Here is a 15726-nt window from a genome sequence, read left to right as displayed (position 1 = left end):
GGATGGATGGACCAGAGTTTATTTAATCATTATTATTCCATTCTCTCCAGTTTGAACTTAGGTTTGTTAGGTTTTGAAGTGCTGATTTTCTATTGTATCTTCTACACCTAAAGAAGCTGATATAATTCAGTGCATTGAAATGAAATTCTAGCATATCAGATTTTACATGTGAGAATTTACATTTCAGAATATTCTCAGCTGTGGATAGTAGTCTTTTTAGTATGATTTGGGTTGGCTTTACGTACCTTTGAATCACAGAATGGACGGTATTTTCAATTATGACCCGTTATTCTAAAATCTCTACTTTCTATCATAGATTCATCACTTTGCCTATCCTATACTTGTGGGATGATATCAATTTTTTAACATAAGGTTCTTTGTCCAACCGTTATTATTATAATATTTTAAATAATTTTAATTTCCATTATTACTAATAGAAATCATACTCCTTATAGAAGTTTACAGTGAACAAAGAGAAGAAAATTGAAAAATCACCTGAACCCTTCCACACAGGAATATTTAATATTTTAATATTAAATATTGGGATTCCCTGGTGGCTCAGACGGTAAAGTGTCTGCCTGCAATGCAGGAGACCCAGGTTCGATCCCTGGGTCAGGAAGATCCTCTGGAGAAGGAAATGCCAATCCACTCCAGTACTCTTGCCTGGAAAATTCCACGGACGGAGCCTGGTGGGCTACAGTCCATGGGATTGCAAAGAGCCGGACACCACTGAGTGACTCTACTCACTTTTATGTCTTGTCTGCTTAAAATTCTTCATTAACTTCCCTTGCCAGGTTAAATTCAAACTCCTTAACAGGCATTTAAAACTCTACCCTCTATGACCTTCCTCAGATAAAACCTTTGCAGCTTAATTTTTGTTTTTAATTTCCCACTTATACTTCACACTCCCAGTTTTTCCCACTACCTTGCCAAATCCTCAGTCCTAGCAGCAGTATCTATGTATTACTGAAAATAAGTGAATACTTCTTTTTCCCCTGGGCATTAGAACTTTGTTTAAAAACCTTGTCAGTTCAGGTTTTTTTCTGAAATCATGTTGTCTAATTTTAGCTGGAAGTTCACTGTTGCTTCCAGGATTTTTCCCTATTGCTTATAAGATTCTACCACATTTTAAAACTTCTCTCACTTTTTTTGGTTCCTTCTTTTGTTTCCCCCTTCTCCACTTTTGGGAAATAATCCTCAGTTGTTTGTCTTGGTGCTGAGGTTAGAATCCTCTAATTTCTTTGCTGCTTGCTTTACAGTTGCCATGTCCACCATAACTCTTCCTCCTCCATGAGGCCTAGCAGCCCATGTGTCCTTCCTACCAAGGCCAACACCTGTGCCTGTTTTTTCCAACTCTTTCTTTTCTTTCACCATTTAAGTGACATTACTTTTGCCTTCATGTCTGTAACTCTTAACGTTTTGATTGAAAGACTGTAATGTTCTGTTCTTTGGTTTATAGACTTTACTAACATTTGACGTAGGCTTCTGTAAAGAACGATCATCTGGTCAAGTTCTGCTTTACAGTTGGGTCTTTTTATAAGGAATAGTTTTATCAGTTTTTTAATTCATCATTTCACATGCAACTTAAACACATTTATGTAAGAATATTTTCCTGGTAAATTTGATTTTTCTTCTTGTCTACACTCATTTTCAAGCAATTATCTATGTGTACTTGTGTTTCTGATGGGCTTCCCTTGTGGCTCAGTTGGTAAAGAGTCCACCTGCAGCGTGGAAGAACTGGGTTCAATCTCTGTGTTTCTGATAGTCATTTTAAAAGAACTTAGTTGAATTTGTCAGGTCATATTTAGTTTCATATTCACATAAAAATAAATGATCACAAATAATGATTCATGAGATAGAAATTGCCTGAGGATGCTTTCGGATTTTGTTCGAAATTCTGCCAGGAGTTCTGGGGATTGGGGTGAGGGTTGGGGACAGTGTACTACTTTATATCATAGAGGAGGACAGTGAAGAGAGATTTCCCGGAAAGTAACATGAAAACTTTCTCTCCTGTAATTTAATGGAAGAAAAGAAAGGTTAATTGGGATAATACACACTAAACCAAATTGTGGACAGTGTTTTTTTTTGGGGGGGTGATATTCTGGGGGATTTTTTTTTTCTTTTTGTACGTGTCAAAATAAAGCAGAATTATAAGGTTAGTGAACTTAATACATTCATAATATACTGGGACTTTCTATTCAATTTTATTTGGTGAAAAGTCACTGGAAACTGACTTTTAGATAACAGGTTGCCCCCTGTCCTTTTCATAAAAGCTGGCATTTTGGTCAGAAAGATGTGTGCATTTTTTTTGTTTTCTGTTTGTTAAGGCAGATTTATTCAGATACATGAGAAATAATGAGATGACATGATTTTATTCTTCGTGTACATTCTACATGTGTTGGTATACTTAAAATTTTGTCTTTGTTGTGAATGTAGGTCAGAGCCGAATAGTGCCTTAGTTTTTAGAAGCAGATACTTCTCTGTGTCCTTGCTGTTGTAGATCCTCTTAAGTACTTTCTAATGTCAGATAAAATAATGTGTGTGTGAATTTTTTAACAAATTAGATTGGACTATTTGTAAAGAGTTCTAACCTACAGCCTTTGAAATGTTCTAATAAATTTTGAATCTGGGGAATGGATATATGAGGTTAATGGTAATATATTGTACTCTTTGTATATTTAAAACTTTTTAATAGTAAAAACTAGGGGGGAAGTAGGGAGAGGTTGGTAAAAGAGTAAACTTTGAACTATAAGATGAATAAGAAAAATTAAAGAAGGAAAAAAACCTCTAGAAATTCTTACTGCTGCTTTGGCTAAGTGAAAGTGAAATGTTTATTTGTAAATATAGATATTCATAGGAAACTGTATTCTTTACATTTCTCCTTGAGCTTATGCTTCCTGCAAAGGGTAAACAGGTAGTATGTATATTTTTAATGACATCATGCAGCTAAAATTAACTTTTTTCTTTTAACTGATGTTGAGTGACTTTGTATGTCATGTATTTAGCATTTAGCATTGAAGATCAATGGTGGGAAACTCATATGTTACAGATTTTGGCTTTGTAGGAGGAAAAAGCATCAGTAATCTTCCTTGCATTTTTATAGTAACGTAGCTAGGATTAGTCACTATTGCGTGTTACATTTGTTTTGCAGTTATAGTTTTGTTATATTAGAAGTTCAGCTTCTTTGACAAGATTCCATATAGAGGCTGCCTTGGGTAGTGGGTAAGCGCCATAGGTAAAGGTTAGTTATTGCTAACGTCCTGCTTTTCCTGTTAGATTGTGGGCACATACAAGTATTCTTTATAAATGAATGATTTATAAAATAAAGCACCTTGTGTATAGGAAAGTTTCTAACACAAGTATATAATACATTTTAGTACTTAAAGTTATGAATATTGGGAAGTGGGTATAACAGATAGGATTAAAAAAATTGTGTTAAGTATTTGAACTAAAACTTATAGTTAATTCAATAAATATCCATTTTTATTTTAAGGGTTCTGATGACTGTCTTGTGAAAATCTGGGCAACAGATGATGGGAGATTATTAGCTACTTTGAGAGGGCATGCTGCTGAAATATCAGACATGGCTGTCAACTATGAGAATACCATGATAGCAGCTGGCAGTTGTGATAAAATGATCCGAGTCTGGTGTCTTCGTACGTGTGCGCCTTTGGCTGTTCTTCAGGGCCACAGTGCATCTATAACGTCACTACAGGTAATCATTTTAATCCCTGAAAAATCTTCTGTGGTTACAGTTTAAAATAAATTTTAAGAAGTCACCTTTATAATCCATTGTATAAAGCCAACTAAAATAAAGAAAGGAATATTTCTCTTTTCTCTATAAATAATGGACTTTAAATATGAAGGTAACCATGACATTTGTCAAATTGGAGTATTTAAACATTATTGTTATTTGCTATTTGTATGGTTAAAAATAGGTTTATTATTTGAACTATGTTACTCTTCTTATAAAATTGCTTCTTTCTTTTTCAGTTCTCACCATTGTGCAGTGGCTCAAAGAGATATCTGTCTTCTACTGGGGCAGATGGCACTATTTGTTTTTGGCTCTGGGATGCTGGAACCCTTAAAATAAAGTCAGTTGCTCTTTTATTGTTTAGGATAAATATGTTTAACTTAATGGTTGAAATTACAAAGTATAAAGTAATCAACGATAGGAATAATTTTATTTTTCTCCTTGAGTAACATTAGTTTTGGCTCTTCACTGACCTCTCACTCTTATCCTTTCCTTTTTGTTTTCATGCTTTAAAGAAAGTTATATGTTAACATGTTTATTTCTTTTTTCTCTTATCGTTTTTCCTAGCTCTCGCTTTTTCAGAATATGCCTGTTTTATTACTACTACTTTTTGTATGCTGCAGTAACTCCTTTTGGTATTTAGAACATAATCTTCAGAGTTCCTAGTTCTTTAGAAGAATTGCAGTTATTTATGTTATTGTATCTATAGAATAGATTTTATTGTGGATCTAGGGAAATTTAGGAAAATGGAATCATTAAATTTTCACTAAACTACACCAAGGTAGATAGATGCACCCTTCCCTCTGCCCCATAATAGCATTTTGCATTTATGCTTTTACCTATAATGATATTTTGGTTTATCGAAATAAGTTGTCTGGACAATACTATGTTTGGGTTCAGGACACTAAGGCAAAGAAAGGTTAAATGACTTTCTCACAGTTAAAACGATATTTAAAAATGGCAAGGCCAGGACTGTAACATTTCCTTGCCCTCTGGTTTTGTGCTATTTCGTGCTGCCTCTCAAGTGGATCTAATAGGATAAGTGCGATATTTAACCCCATGGACCAATCTGTGAATGGAGAGGTGATGTTCACCTCCATTTTACAGATGAGGAGACTCAGGTACAGAAGTGTTGACTTGCCTAATAAGGTCACGCTGGTAAGTGGCAGAACTGGGAACTGAGCTCAGAGGGTCTGAATCCTAGGCCTTAGCTTAAAATATTTCCTCAAATGTACATTTAAAAATAAATTATGTGTACCTGCTTATCTGTTTTTTCCCTTTAAAAATACTAGCATTTTTTTCAAATGGCAGTCTGTATAATTGCTTACATATTCTGGTATGGCTTCTAACTAACTGCTTGTTTGGCATGTGCCAAAAATTAATAAAAGTGTACCACAGTCTATAAGATATTAATGAAAGCAGTTCTTTTTATTGCCTATATGATTTCAGATAAATTTACTTAGAGGTAACTTTTTTCTCTAAGTAAATGTTTAGGTTTCAGGAATGTTTTAGTAACTTTCTCTAAGCTGTATCAGTTATGCTTAGCTATATCAGAGCTAATGAATATTAATAAAACTTGTTAAAATGTCAGTTAACAAAATATTCTGTACATTTTTCCCCTAAATGATCACAAGACTGAAACCATTCTATGTTCAGTAGCTTGCATAGTGAGAGTTATGCAGTGCACTCTGATTGAAGGCTCTAATTATTTTTTATATTTTTCTCTCCTAATATTCTGAGAAAAACTAGGTTGAAATATATGTTAAGGGCTTTAAATGTAATCACTGTATTGGAATATTACATATATATTGTATATGTATTGGAACTGGTATGAGTAAAATCCATAATTTAATTTTTCTTCAGTCTGGTTGATTGTAACAGTAAGCATGTAATGTCAGTACTATTAATATAAACATATAATCTGTAATATATTTATGTAATTAGTATAAACATAGTTAAGTGTGACCTATTTTCTATAGATCACTGTTTTAAATGAGCAATATAGTTGCTTATATATTTGTGACTTTTATTTCATTATATATTTGTGCATTGCTGTTCTGCTGTATGAAACTGAGAACCTGTTAAATTTGATTAGAAGGGAGTGTAGCAACTATGTGTCAGGTAGGACAGTGACTTTGTTTCATGTATAGATTGTTACATAATGAGGAACTCCTCTAAAAATCTATATGTAAAGTTTCCACATGATCCTGCTGATCATGACACACAATGATTTTGAACTTGTTTTTAGAAAGGGCACCATCTGTTGTTTCTTATTTTGTCCTTCTGTAATTATTTTTTGAGGCAGCTGAGTTCTGGTGGTGTTGATCTCTTTGGGATATTTTTGATTAGTTATTTTTTGTATTACAGTCCGAGACCTGCAAAATTTACAGAGCGCCCTCGACCTGGAGTTCAAATGATCTGTTCATCTTTTAGTGCTGGTAAAATTTTTTTTCTTCCTGACTCTCCACTTAAAAGTTGTATATTTGAAGGCTTCTAGTGGAACACGTAAAATTTTGGAATATACCTACTGTTGTAATGGAAATCATATTCTCTTGCATGTTCCGGGGGTGGTCATAAATTAGTTTATCAATATTTGAACTTTGCTCAAGTTTAGCTTACATACTCATTTGGTTGAGTGTTTTACTAATTAAGTTTTTCTTTAAGAAGACAATAAATCTTTTGTAGGAGGAAATAGTTTCAAATTTTAGTGTTAAAGAATAAGTCTTCAAATAATTATCTCATTGAAAAGTATTTTAAATCTTTTATATTTTCAGTGATTTTGGAGGTACTTATGGCTGAGTAAAATAGATTGATAGACATTTGTACATCTTTATTACTTATTTTGCTCCAGATTGTTCTCATTTGCTCTTTAAAAAACAGCTGTATAGCAGTGATGAAATTCCAGTTACATTTTGAGTTTATGTAGCAGCATTTTGAATGGATATCAGAGTCTTGATAAACAAATTGTGATCTGGAGATTTTAAGTGAATTGATGAGAAAATGAAACATGAATTAATGTTCCTAATACTAGTTCTTTCCACAGTTTACCTTTTCTTTTCATAATTGTGGTTAGCAGTAGTACCAGAGACAAGTGATTGCAAACTGATGACATGAGTCTTTATTTTTGCTCTACCAGTATCTAAACATCTTTAATTTCTAGCTTCTTGATTTTCACTGCTACTGCCATGCAGATGGTTTTACTTCTAGTATTAATATAAATATAGGCTCTGCATATGCTTCAGGGCACTCTGGATGCAATTTTATATAGCATTGTTTTCAACACTGTGGGAGGGTATTGATTTTGAGAGAGGGTAAAACTGCATGTACAAATAGCTGTAGTGCGGTAGAATGTATGTGCCCCATGACAGTCGTAGTGAGAGTGCAGAGGAGAGGAGACTTCCTGGATTGCAAGCCTGGAAGGCCCATAGTGAAGGAGTTGGGGCCTAAATACTTGCTAGGATTTTAGCAGATGGGAAATAGGGCAGGAGAGGGATTTTAGCAGAATTAAGAAATGTTTTCTGATAATATTAACATGATTATGTAATTATTAGTGAAATCATTTGTAGAAGACAGCTTCTATAAAGAAAAATTCCAGTCAAAGCTTATGTTAGCAGACTCTTAATTTCAGGTTAGATGTATTATGTTCATTAGGATAAATGTGAATAGTTGTAGAATGAAATATTAGTCTTTCAGTAGATGGTATGATAATGTTGCTTACATTTCTTATTTAATTTTCAGAGAGTTTGAGCTTATATTTTACTCATAAATGTTTGCTGTTATTCCTCAGGTGGAATGTTTCTGGCCACAGGAAGCACAGATCACATTATTAGGGTTTATTTTTTTGGATCAGGTCAGCCAGAGAAAATATCAGAATTGGAGTTTCATACTGTAAGTATTGTTGAAAAGACTCAGATGAGTATGATGTAAATGAGTCTTAACAGTTTATATTTAGGATCCTCTTTTCTGTTCATTTGTTTATATATAGGACAAAGTTGACAGTATCCAGTTTTCCAACACTAGTAACAGGTAAAATAATTATTTTTGTTTGTCAAATTGAATTCTAGTTTTCAAATATGAAATAAAGACAGTTCCTATGGTCAGGTTTTAATTAGCTTTGTATATTAATTAGCCACCTAAAATAAAGATCTTGACCAGTTATGATGAAAAGTCAATTTTCATCACATTCCTGTTAATGTGTATTTATGTTTTATCTGTAATAATTTAATTGGCCACTTTTTTTTTTTCAATAATAGGGACTTTCATCCACCGTACATATTTTCTATACATATCAAACTTTTAGTAAAGATTGGGAATATATTATAATGTAATATTTGAAGCAGAAGTGTTTATTGATAATAAACTTTAGATGATATTGTGCATGTTTTCTCATATTCTTGTTTTAACTTTAAAAATGATATTTACATCTTGAGTAAAATGTTGACAGGAAAATCAGTGTTTTTTCTCTTGGAAAGTATCAATTCTTTTTCTAAGGTAGTAAATAGTGGCCTTGAATCACTTTTGAACTTTAGGAGACCTAGCCACATACATTAGAATGTGTGTATGTATATAACATTTTAAAAGCCTCTGGCGTTTCAGAAATTCTTAGGTTTGCAGAAAATATCAGGTAGAATAATCTATTATATTAGAAGGCTGTGTAAGGAAAAGTGAAAGGTTTTTTTTCAGCGTTTTTAAAAACATAACTCTATTGGAAAGTGCATTTTGGTGAAGCACATGTGATTATTTTTTTTCTTTGGCGGGTGGGCTCCTTTGCAGGTTTGTAAGTGGCAGTCGGGATGGGACAGCACGTATTTGGCAATTTAAACGAAGAGAATGGAAGAGTATTTTGCTGGATATGGCTACTCGGCCAGCAGGGTAAGAGATCACATTTGAAATATTACATAGATATATCTAGATCTTTTAAAGTTGTAAAGCTGTTTTACAGGTTAGTGTGAGACTCACCCTATAAAAGCATGTATCATAATCCCATGTTAAACTGATTACTTTTCTGTGATAATTGAAGGTGCCTTTGGAGATGAAAATGTTGACTTTTATATAACGAGTTTTTGCCCTGTGTGAATTAATGATATTCTGCAGTTCAGTTTTGTTGACAGTATGATAGTACTATAAGAATAGCTGTACCTTTTACTACTTTTTAAAGAAAACTAGAACATAGAATGTTCCATCTGACACAGGGGTGATGTGGTATATCCACTGGTTATCTCTAGCCAAGAGAAATTATACTACATGTTGAAATTATCATTTTAGTTTTAATATTTTAACGTATTTTTTCCTATTTGTGTTTATGCATAGTAGTCTTGGATGGGGAGCAAAGTATCAGGGCATGACGGCAACAGTAAAAGATGGAGAGTGAGCAGCATGGCACAGAGGTCTTAGACCCAGAAAGATATTAAAGTCAGTCATATTTACTCAAGCTCATCTGTTACTAAGTATCATAGCAGCACTGGAATCCTGATTTTGCTGACTCCATACAGGGATTTTTGCCATTGTTTTTTGTTGGTTCAAATTATTCTTAAATACTGTGTTAAGCAATAGTTAGTTATCCATGTTAATGAATGTAAACTAAGAAAATACATTTAGGTTTTTGTCATGCTGATATTTTAATAAATAATATCATTGTAAACAAATACTGCTTCCATCACTTTCAGCCAAAACCTTCAAGGGATAGAAGATAAAATCACAAAAATGAAAGTAACGATGGTAGCATGGGATCGACATGACAATACTGTTATAACTGCAGTTAATAACATGACTTTGAAAGTTTGGAATTCTTACACTGGCCAACTAATTCATGTCCTGATGGTGAGAAAAAAGACTAATTTTTATTTGGTATAAACTGAAGCTGGTTGTAAAATAGAATACTTTTGTTAAGAAATAAAGTCTTTTATGTTATCTGAAATTTCTTACTTGCTGGCTAACAGGTCTTTTTGGGAGAATGGAAGTAATTTTAAAATGCAGTTAAACACATTTGGCTTAGAAATGTAGATCTAGCTATTTTTTTTAATATTCAGGGCTGGATCAGTAAATAGTATTCTCAGGTTTCACTTGATGATAGCAAATCCCTGGACAGTGATTTTAGCTCAACTTTTTTATTATACATTTGATAAATTTGAAGATTTTTACCACTTATAGCAATGTTGTCATATTGGTGTTTGTTTGATTTTTTTAATCTTTTAATATTTATAATTCTTTGACACTTATAAAATATTTCAGGGTCATGAAGATGAGGTATTTGTTCTTGAGCCACACCCATTTGATCCAAGAGTTCTCTTTTCTGCTGGTCATGATGGAAATGTGATAGTGTGGGATCTGGCAAGAGGAGTCAAAATTCGATCTTATTTTAATATGGTAATTATCAGTCTCTTCATTTGATAGCTGTTAAAGATTTGGGGAGTTGTTGATACAGGTCCCCTGCATATCACAAAGGAAATCCATTTAAGAATTGGGTCAGACATTTTCACCTTAAAGTTCAAAAAAGTTATTTATTCCATACTTTTATTAAATGCTAAATTTAAAAGAAAATTGCCTATATTACAATACCTGTTTATTGTGATATAACTAGTTTAGTTTTTGAGATAGTTTTAATAGTGAAACTTTGAAAAACTAACAAGTATGAAATGACAATATAGATAAGAAAAATGTTTCAAAAACCATGTGAAGAAATTATAAATAAATACCGTGTTATTGTATTTTATTAGCAGTCCTCCAGTACAACAGAATTTGATTCAGGTATATCAGTTTTAAATTAAAGCCAAAGAAACAGGTATTCTTGCCTTTTATCATTATGGTATGTTAGATATTTATTTGGGTTAAGCCCTTTTTCCCTCCACATTTTGTTTCTTAAATGGATATTTGATGTTTTCTGCTGAGTATTTAAGTTGCAGTGGTTTAATATCATATAAAACGTAATGTGCAGTGTTTCACGCCTCTTAACTACTCTATAAAGGCAGAAGTGCCCCTCAGATGCTGACTTTGTGTACTTAGACATTTTTTTTTGTCCCTTACCATATATTAGGGATGCCTTTCAGCAAAGCAAACAAAAAGGCAGGCATGTGCCTACTATTTCAATATGATTAAATTTAAAAAATCAATTATAAAAGCCTCTAGTAATAAATCATAAAGCAATAGCATTAATATGTGTATGGCCAGAATTATTTTGCACAGAAACTATTTGACAAAAACCAGTCATTTGTAAAATATAATGGCTTGTGAAATTTTTCATAAAAGTGACACTCTACTTGATTGATCATCATTGTAAAGTTACTTCTGTGTAATAAGCCGAATAAGAAAGAAATTTTTATCAGTGAAGAAATTAATTTTAGCTGTTGTCAATACGCCTTTAGTCTTCATAAGGTAAGATATAAGATGGTCAGATTCTTTCCTAAAAAGTGTTAATTATTTGGATTACAAATGTTAGTGATAGATGGATTTCCTTTGTGATTATGTATATAGAGGAGAATTTTTTAAAAAGTAAATCCTTAACTATGCGCGTGAAGAATTTTTTTTCTCTCCTTCTCTGTCTTTGTGTTTCTGATTTGCTCCTTTTTGGAACATCTCTGTTAAATAAGGAAGTCCTGTCTCAGTTTGCCTTTATAGCTTCAAAAGAACACAAATTGTGGGCTACACATGTTAGTTTCATATTTTCAAAGATCTCTGATGTATTAGTAGAGTGTTTGGAGGGAAAGTTTTCTCTCATACTTGAATATTACTCTCACCTTTCAGTTATGAAGGTGAATTTTTCCTCATCAGGTAAGTAGATCACAGTAATACTCCATCTTGTCCATAGATACAAGAACTACAGCTTCTTAAGTTTGAAATGACTTGCTCTTAGACCATTAAAAGTTAGTGATGTAACCAGGAGTAGAAGTCAGCCATATTATGTTATATACTCTTTGAAATTAGGCAAGCGGTTAGTTCCATTACTGCCTTAAAAAGTATTATTTATTTAAAAAGAGTTTTAGATAAAGCTATTTTCCTGTTCTTTCTATGAATAAGATAGAAAAAAGCCTATAAAGGGTGGAAGAAACAGATTTTTGTAATAGAATTGGATGATATCTATAGATCTTCAAACTATTAGAAAAAAACATAGGCTTTTTAAAAAGGGTTAAAATATCTTGCATTAAAAAAACTGCAACTTGAGCTACCCCTCATCTTGTTAAAATACAGATACTCCTTTTAACTTTTTGCATGATGTTTTCAGCTTCTAAAGTATTTCTGCTTCCAAAATGCATAGTACCTCATTTGGGTCTCATGAAACCTTGCAGTATAATTGGGGTAGGTTTTATTGTTACCGGTTTTATGAATGGAGAAACTGTACAGAGATGAAGTGATTTGCCCACGTTTACCCAGATCACTAAGCTATCATATGGGCACTTGGAGTTTAAACCCATGTTTTTTGTCCCCTGCTAATGTGTTCTTAATGCTATGCTGTCTCTAGTTATGGTCGGTTGTTTACATTAGCTAACTTCCAGCTATGTCCAGTTAGTAATATTTCCAGAAGGAACATATTTTCATAATGATAGCTTTGAGGTAGATCTTTTGAGATCTTATTATTTAGCTTGATGGTTTTATCCTGTCTCTTAATTTATAAGTTATCTAAGTGCCCTACTTTTTGCTCTTCACTCCTTTGTTTATTTCATTTTTTTTTTAATCTATAGGCAGATAGAAGATAAAGCATCCAGCATTGCTATTAAGAAAATAAAAACCATTTGAGGGAGAAGTAGAAGCTTGTGTTCACTATCTGCTATCATGAATGTTGAGTTTTGGCTATAGTTATAACTCTTTGGCTGTGTGTAGCTAATCAGTAAGTTTTTGAGTTACTAAAATAACATAAAATTTGACAAGTACAAATTCAATCCATGGTATTAAATTGTACATATTTAATTGTATTAGATCATAAGTTCAATTTACTAAACACTTTTTGAACACCATGTAGAGGGACTTGTTATAGTGCCTTGGATGATTTAAAGGATGAATAATTCTAGTGGAATATACCCCATTTTTAGACTAGTTGGTAAAAGTTAACACAACGTGTTGAGATTAAGTACTGTTTCATGTGAGTTTCAAAATTGAAGCTTAGAATTTGCCATCAAGCCAGAAAATAAGGGATGTAAATTGTACCTTTAAAAGAACAAAAATTCTGTATACAAATTCTTAAAAATATCAAGTATATTTTGAGACTACTGCTTTGAATTTTGTACTTGAAATTTATACCTTTACAAAATGTAATGAAATCATGTGACAAAAATTATTTTGTATTAATCAGCATTTTACTGCCCTTTTCTCGCCTGTTAACAGAAATTAAAAAAAAACTTTAAAGTAAAAAATCTGATATCTTCAAAGTATCTTTAAAAATCCACGTTTCACATATAGTAATTATAATTTAACAAATTTATTAATAAAGGTAATAGATTTTAAAATAAAACATTTTAGTATGGCACATGATATCCTTCAGATAAATATTCTAATTCCTTTTTTTTTTCTGTATCAAGCACAGTTTTTAAAATCTTTTTAAGACCACCTAAATCTGTAAACAGATTAAAAGATTTAAGATTGAGAATTGAGATAAAAATGTTTTAATTCCTTGTCTGCTTACATAATTCCCTGACTTACTTCAAAATCTTATATATAGATTCTCAACTTGCTGGTGGTATTGTCTAGAAAAACTGATGGGGTTTTTTTCCTTACTTTTATTGCTAGCTTTCCTCTTAATAGAGGATCTGCATGATCAAAGCACTTGAAGGGGTTTGTGTTGGGTTTGTTTTTGTTACTTCTAAGCAGTGTATGATGAGTGAGATGGTTTAACTCCGGACATAAAATGCAATAGACAGTACATGCTCCTTGCTCTTTCCTGCCCCTCTGTTTCATCTTTTAACTAAAAATAAAATAATCTTAACATAAACTTTTATAAGTATTTGTTGAAAAAGCATACTGTGTAAGGCGGAAAGTTTGAGCCCTTTTCTTTTTTTAACGAACCAGAGAAAAAAGCTAAAGAGAAGATGAACATGAGATAACTTTATTCTTCAAAGAACAACAACAACAAAATACTAATTCTAGGCCTTAAGCTTTACTTATTTATGTTCATCTAAAAACTTAGTTATTCATATTTTCAGATCCTATGTAGCTTAAGTATTCTGGGCAAAGATTGAGTATTTTGGGATATTTTATTGAAGGTTGATAGTAAGACTATTTCAAACTAATTGCACAGAGTTGAGCAGTCGAACATTTTGTCTTTGGCAGTGGCAGGAGATAAACTTTATCTTGTTTTGATAAGGGTTGTTCTGAATTCTAGTTAAGAGGCTCTAAAGTCCTATTAAATGTGAAGAGGCAGATAAATCAGTCCTCCAAATAACTTGAAAATGTGTACAAACTCTCTTAACTAAAGTTGAGGGCTTTTGTAATATTCCCCATTCTCTGAAAGAGATAGGCAAGTTCAGAAGTTTTAATACGACCATAAATGTTCCTAAACACAGAGTTGTTTTTATACCCTCTTTTCCCTTTGCGTTACTACAGTATAGCTAAGTTTTAACTACAATTTTAACTAAGTGAATATTAAGTTGATATGAAAAGATGTGAAAAGAGACTTTGAAACTTCTTGGTACTAGGGCATTTGGAATTTGTAGATCCCGTTTCAGTAGCTGATGTTGTATGTCCGGCACTTTTGCTGTATCTTTTCTGCACTCTTCTCTATTTCTGTTGTTCAAGCTATGTCTGTCTTTCTTTTCATGTCTTTCTATTTCTATAATGTTTTTCAAAGCTCTAGTTTTTGCCCTTTGTCTGGTTTTGATATTGAAGAGTACAATGTCTCTGGCTAGAAAGCAATTTTACTGAATTTGAGTTTTGCTTTGCTTTTGTTGTTTCCTGGGTAAATTCCAAATAACGGTTTTCATTTATGTAATCAAATTTTCCTTATTTATATAATTGTTAACCTTTCTTTTACTTAAGAGATTAAAAAAAAATGTTCCAGTGTCCACTAATCCAGAACAATATATTTCTCCTTGCAACGTTCCAAACAAGCAGAGGCTGCCAATCCACCACTCAGAATTTTTGCACATGCATACTTCTGACATTAACATGTTCTCAGTGTGACTTCTGTGTTAGTTTTGGATAATTATAGCTACATGTATCTAAGAAAGAGAGAAATAAGCTTGAAATAGGTGTATCTCGTATTGTGTTCTCTTGTGAATCAAGATTTCAAGACCTTTCTCTTCCTCTCTCTTCCTTCATCTTTTTCCTTTTTTTCTCCTTCCTTTCCTCTTATCTCACTACCTATCATCATCTAACAAGATATTATATACTTGCACTCTTGTTTGTTAAAAGAACTTTTTATGCTTCCAGTCTTTGTTTCAGCCTCTCTGCATAAGAAATTACCTTCAATCTTCTGATTATAAACTTTAGTTATTGTCATTTTCTTTCAGATTTCTGGGATTCTTTTGATTCTGTCTCTTTCTCATCTATATCTTGGTATGAAAAACATATCTTAAAATTTGTTGCCATGAATGTGAACTTGTCTCTAGCTTGTCATACTTTATTTGGTGAATTACTTCTACATAGTAATTTTTTGATGTGTTTCATGATTTGCTATCACAGGGATATTTGAAATTTGATAGTTACAAGGGAAAATATATAAAATTGTAGACTGTGAATATGCAGGTATAAACATTTTGATTAGCAGGTACTTGAGTGCTTATTTTGTACATAAACACAAAATGTAGACGTCGTCCCTCTGTTTGTCTTTTTACTCCACCTTGCTGCGGTTTTAGGGGAGATAAAATATACCTGAAAAGGTAAATTGGCTAAATAGTTAGAAATGATAGATAGCTTATGAGGAAAGATAATTGGTACATCTAAGGATGTGAGGATCACTTCAGGGTGAATGGTCAGAGGAGGAAGAAGTAAGAGAAATACATCAATAACCAAGTAAAAAATGTTAAGACATGTTCATAGAGTAATTT

The 15726-nt window shown here is 32.4% G+C and overlaps 1 protein-coding gene across 1 annotated transcript in view; it reads left to right on the top strand.

The window, feature by feature from the left end:
• LOC120862909 (pleckstrin homology domain interacting protein) overlaps positions 1-15726 on the top strand; it is a 124433-nt gene that overhangs the window by 45713 nt on the left and 62994 nt on the right. Inside the window, exons 7-14 of the mRNA XM_040239072.1 lie at positions 3494-3715; positions 3994-4094; positions 6122-6192; positions 7542-7642; positions 7740-7780; positions 8528-8626; positions 9421-9574; positions 9986-10120. Of these exons, the coding sequence (XP_040095006.1) occupies positions 3494-3715; positions 3994-4094; positions 6122-6192; positions 7542-7642; positions 7740-7780; positions 8528-8626; positions 9421-9574; positions 9986-10120 (924 nt within the window). The remainder of the gene's footprint in view (positions 1-3493; positions 3716-3993; positions 4095-6121; positions 6193-7541; positions 7643-7739; positions 7781-8527; positions 8627-9420; positions 9575-9985; positions 10121-15726) is intronic.

This window comes from Oryx dammah, unplaced genomic scaffold, assembly GCF_014754425.2.
Source record: "Oryx dammah isolate SB20612 unplaced genomic scaffold, SCBI_Odam_1.1 HiC_scaffold_4, whole genome shotgun sequence".
NCBI classification, from domain to species: domain Eukaryota; kingdom Metazoa; phylum Chordata; class Mammalia; order Artiodactyla; family Bovidae; genus Oryx; species Oryx dammah.
The sequence above is the reverse complement of the archived record's forward strand: the minus strand, read 5'-3'. Positions and strand labels throughout refer to the sequence as shown.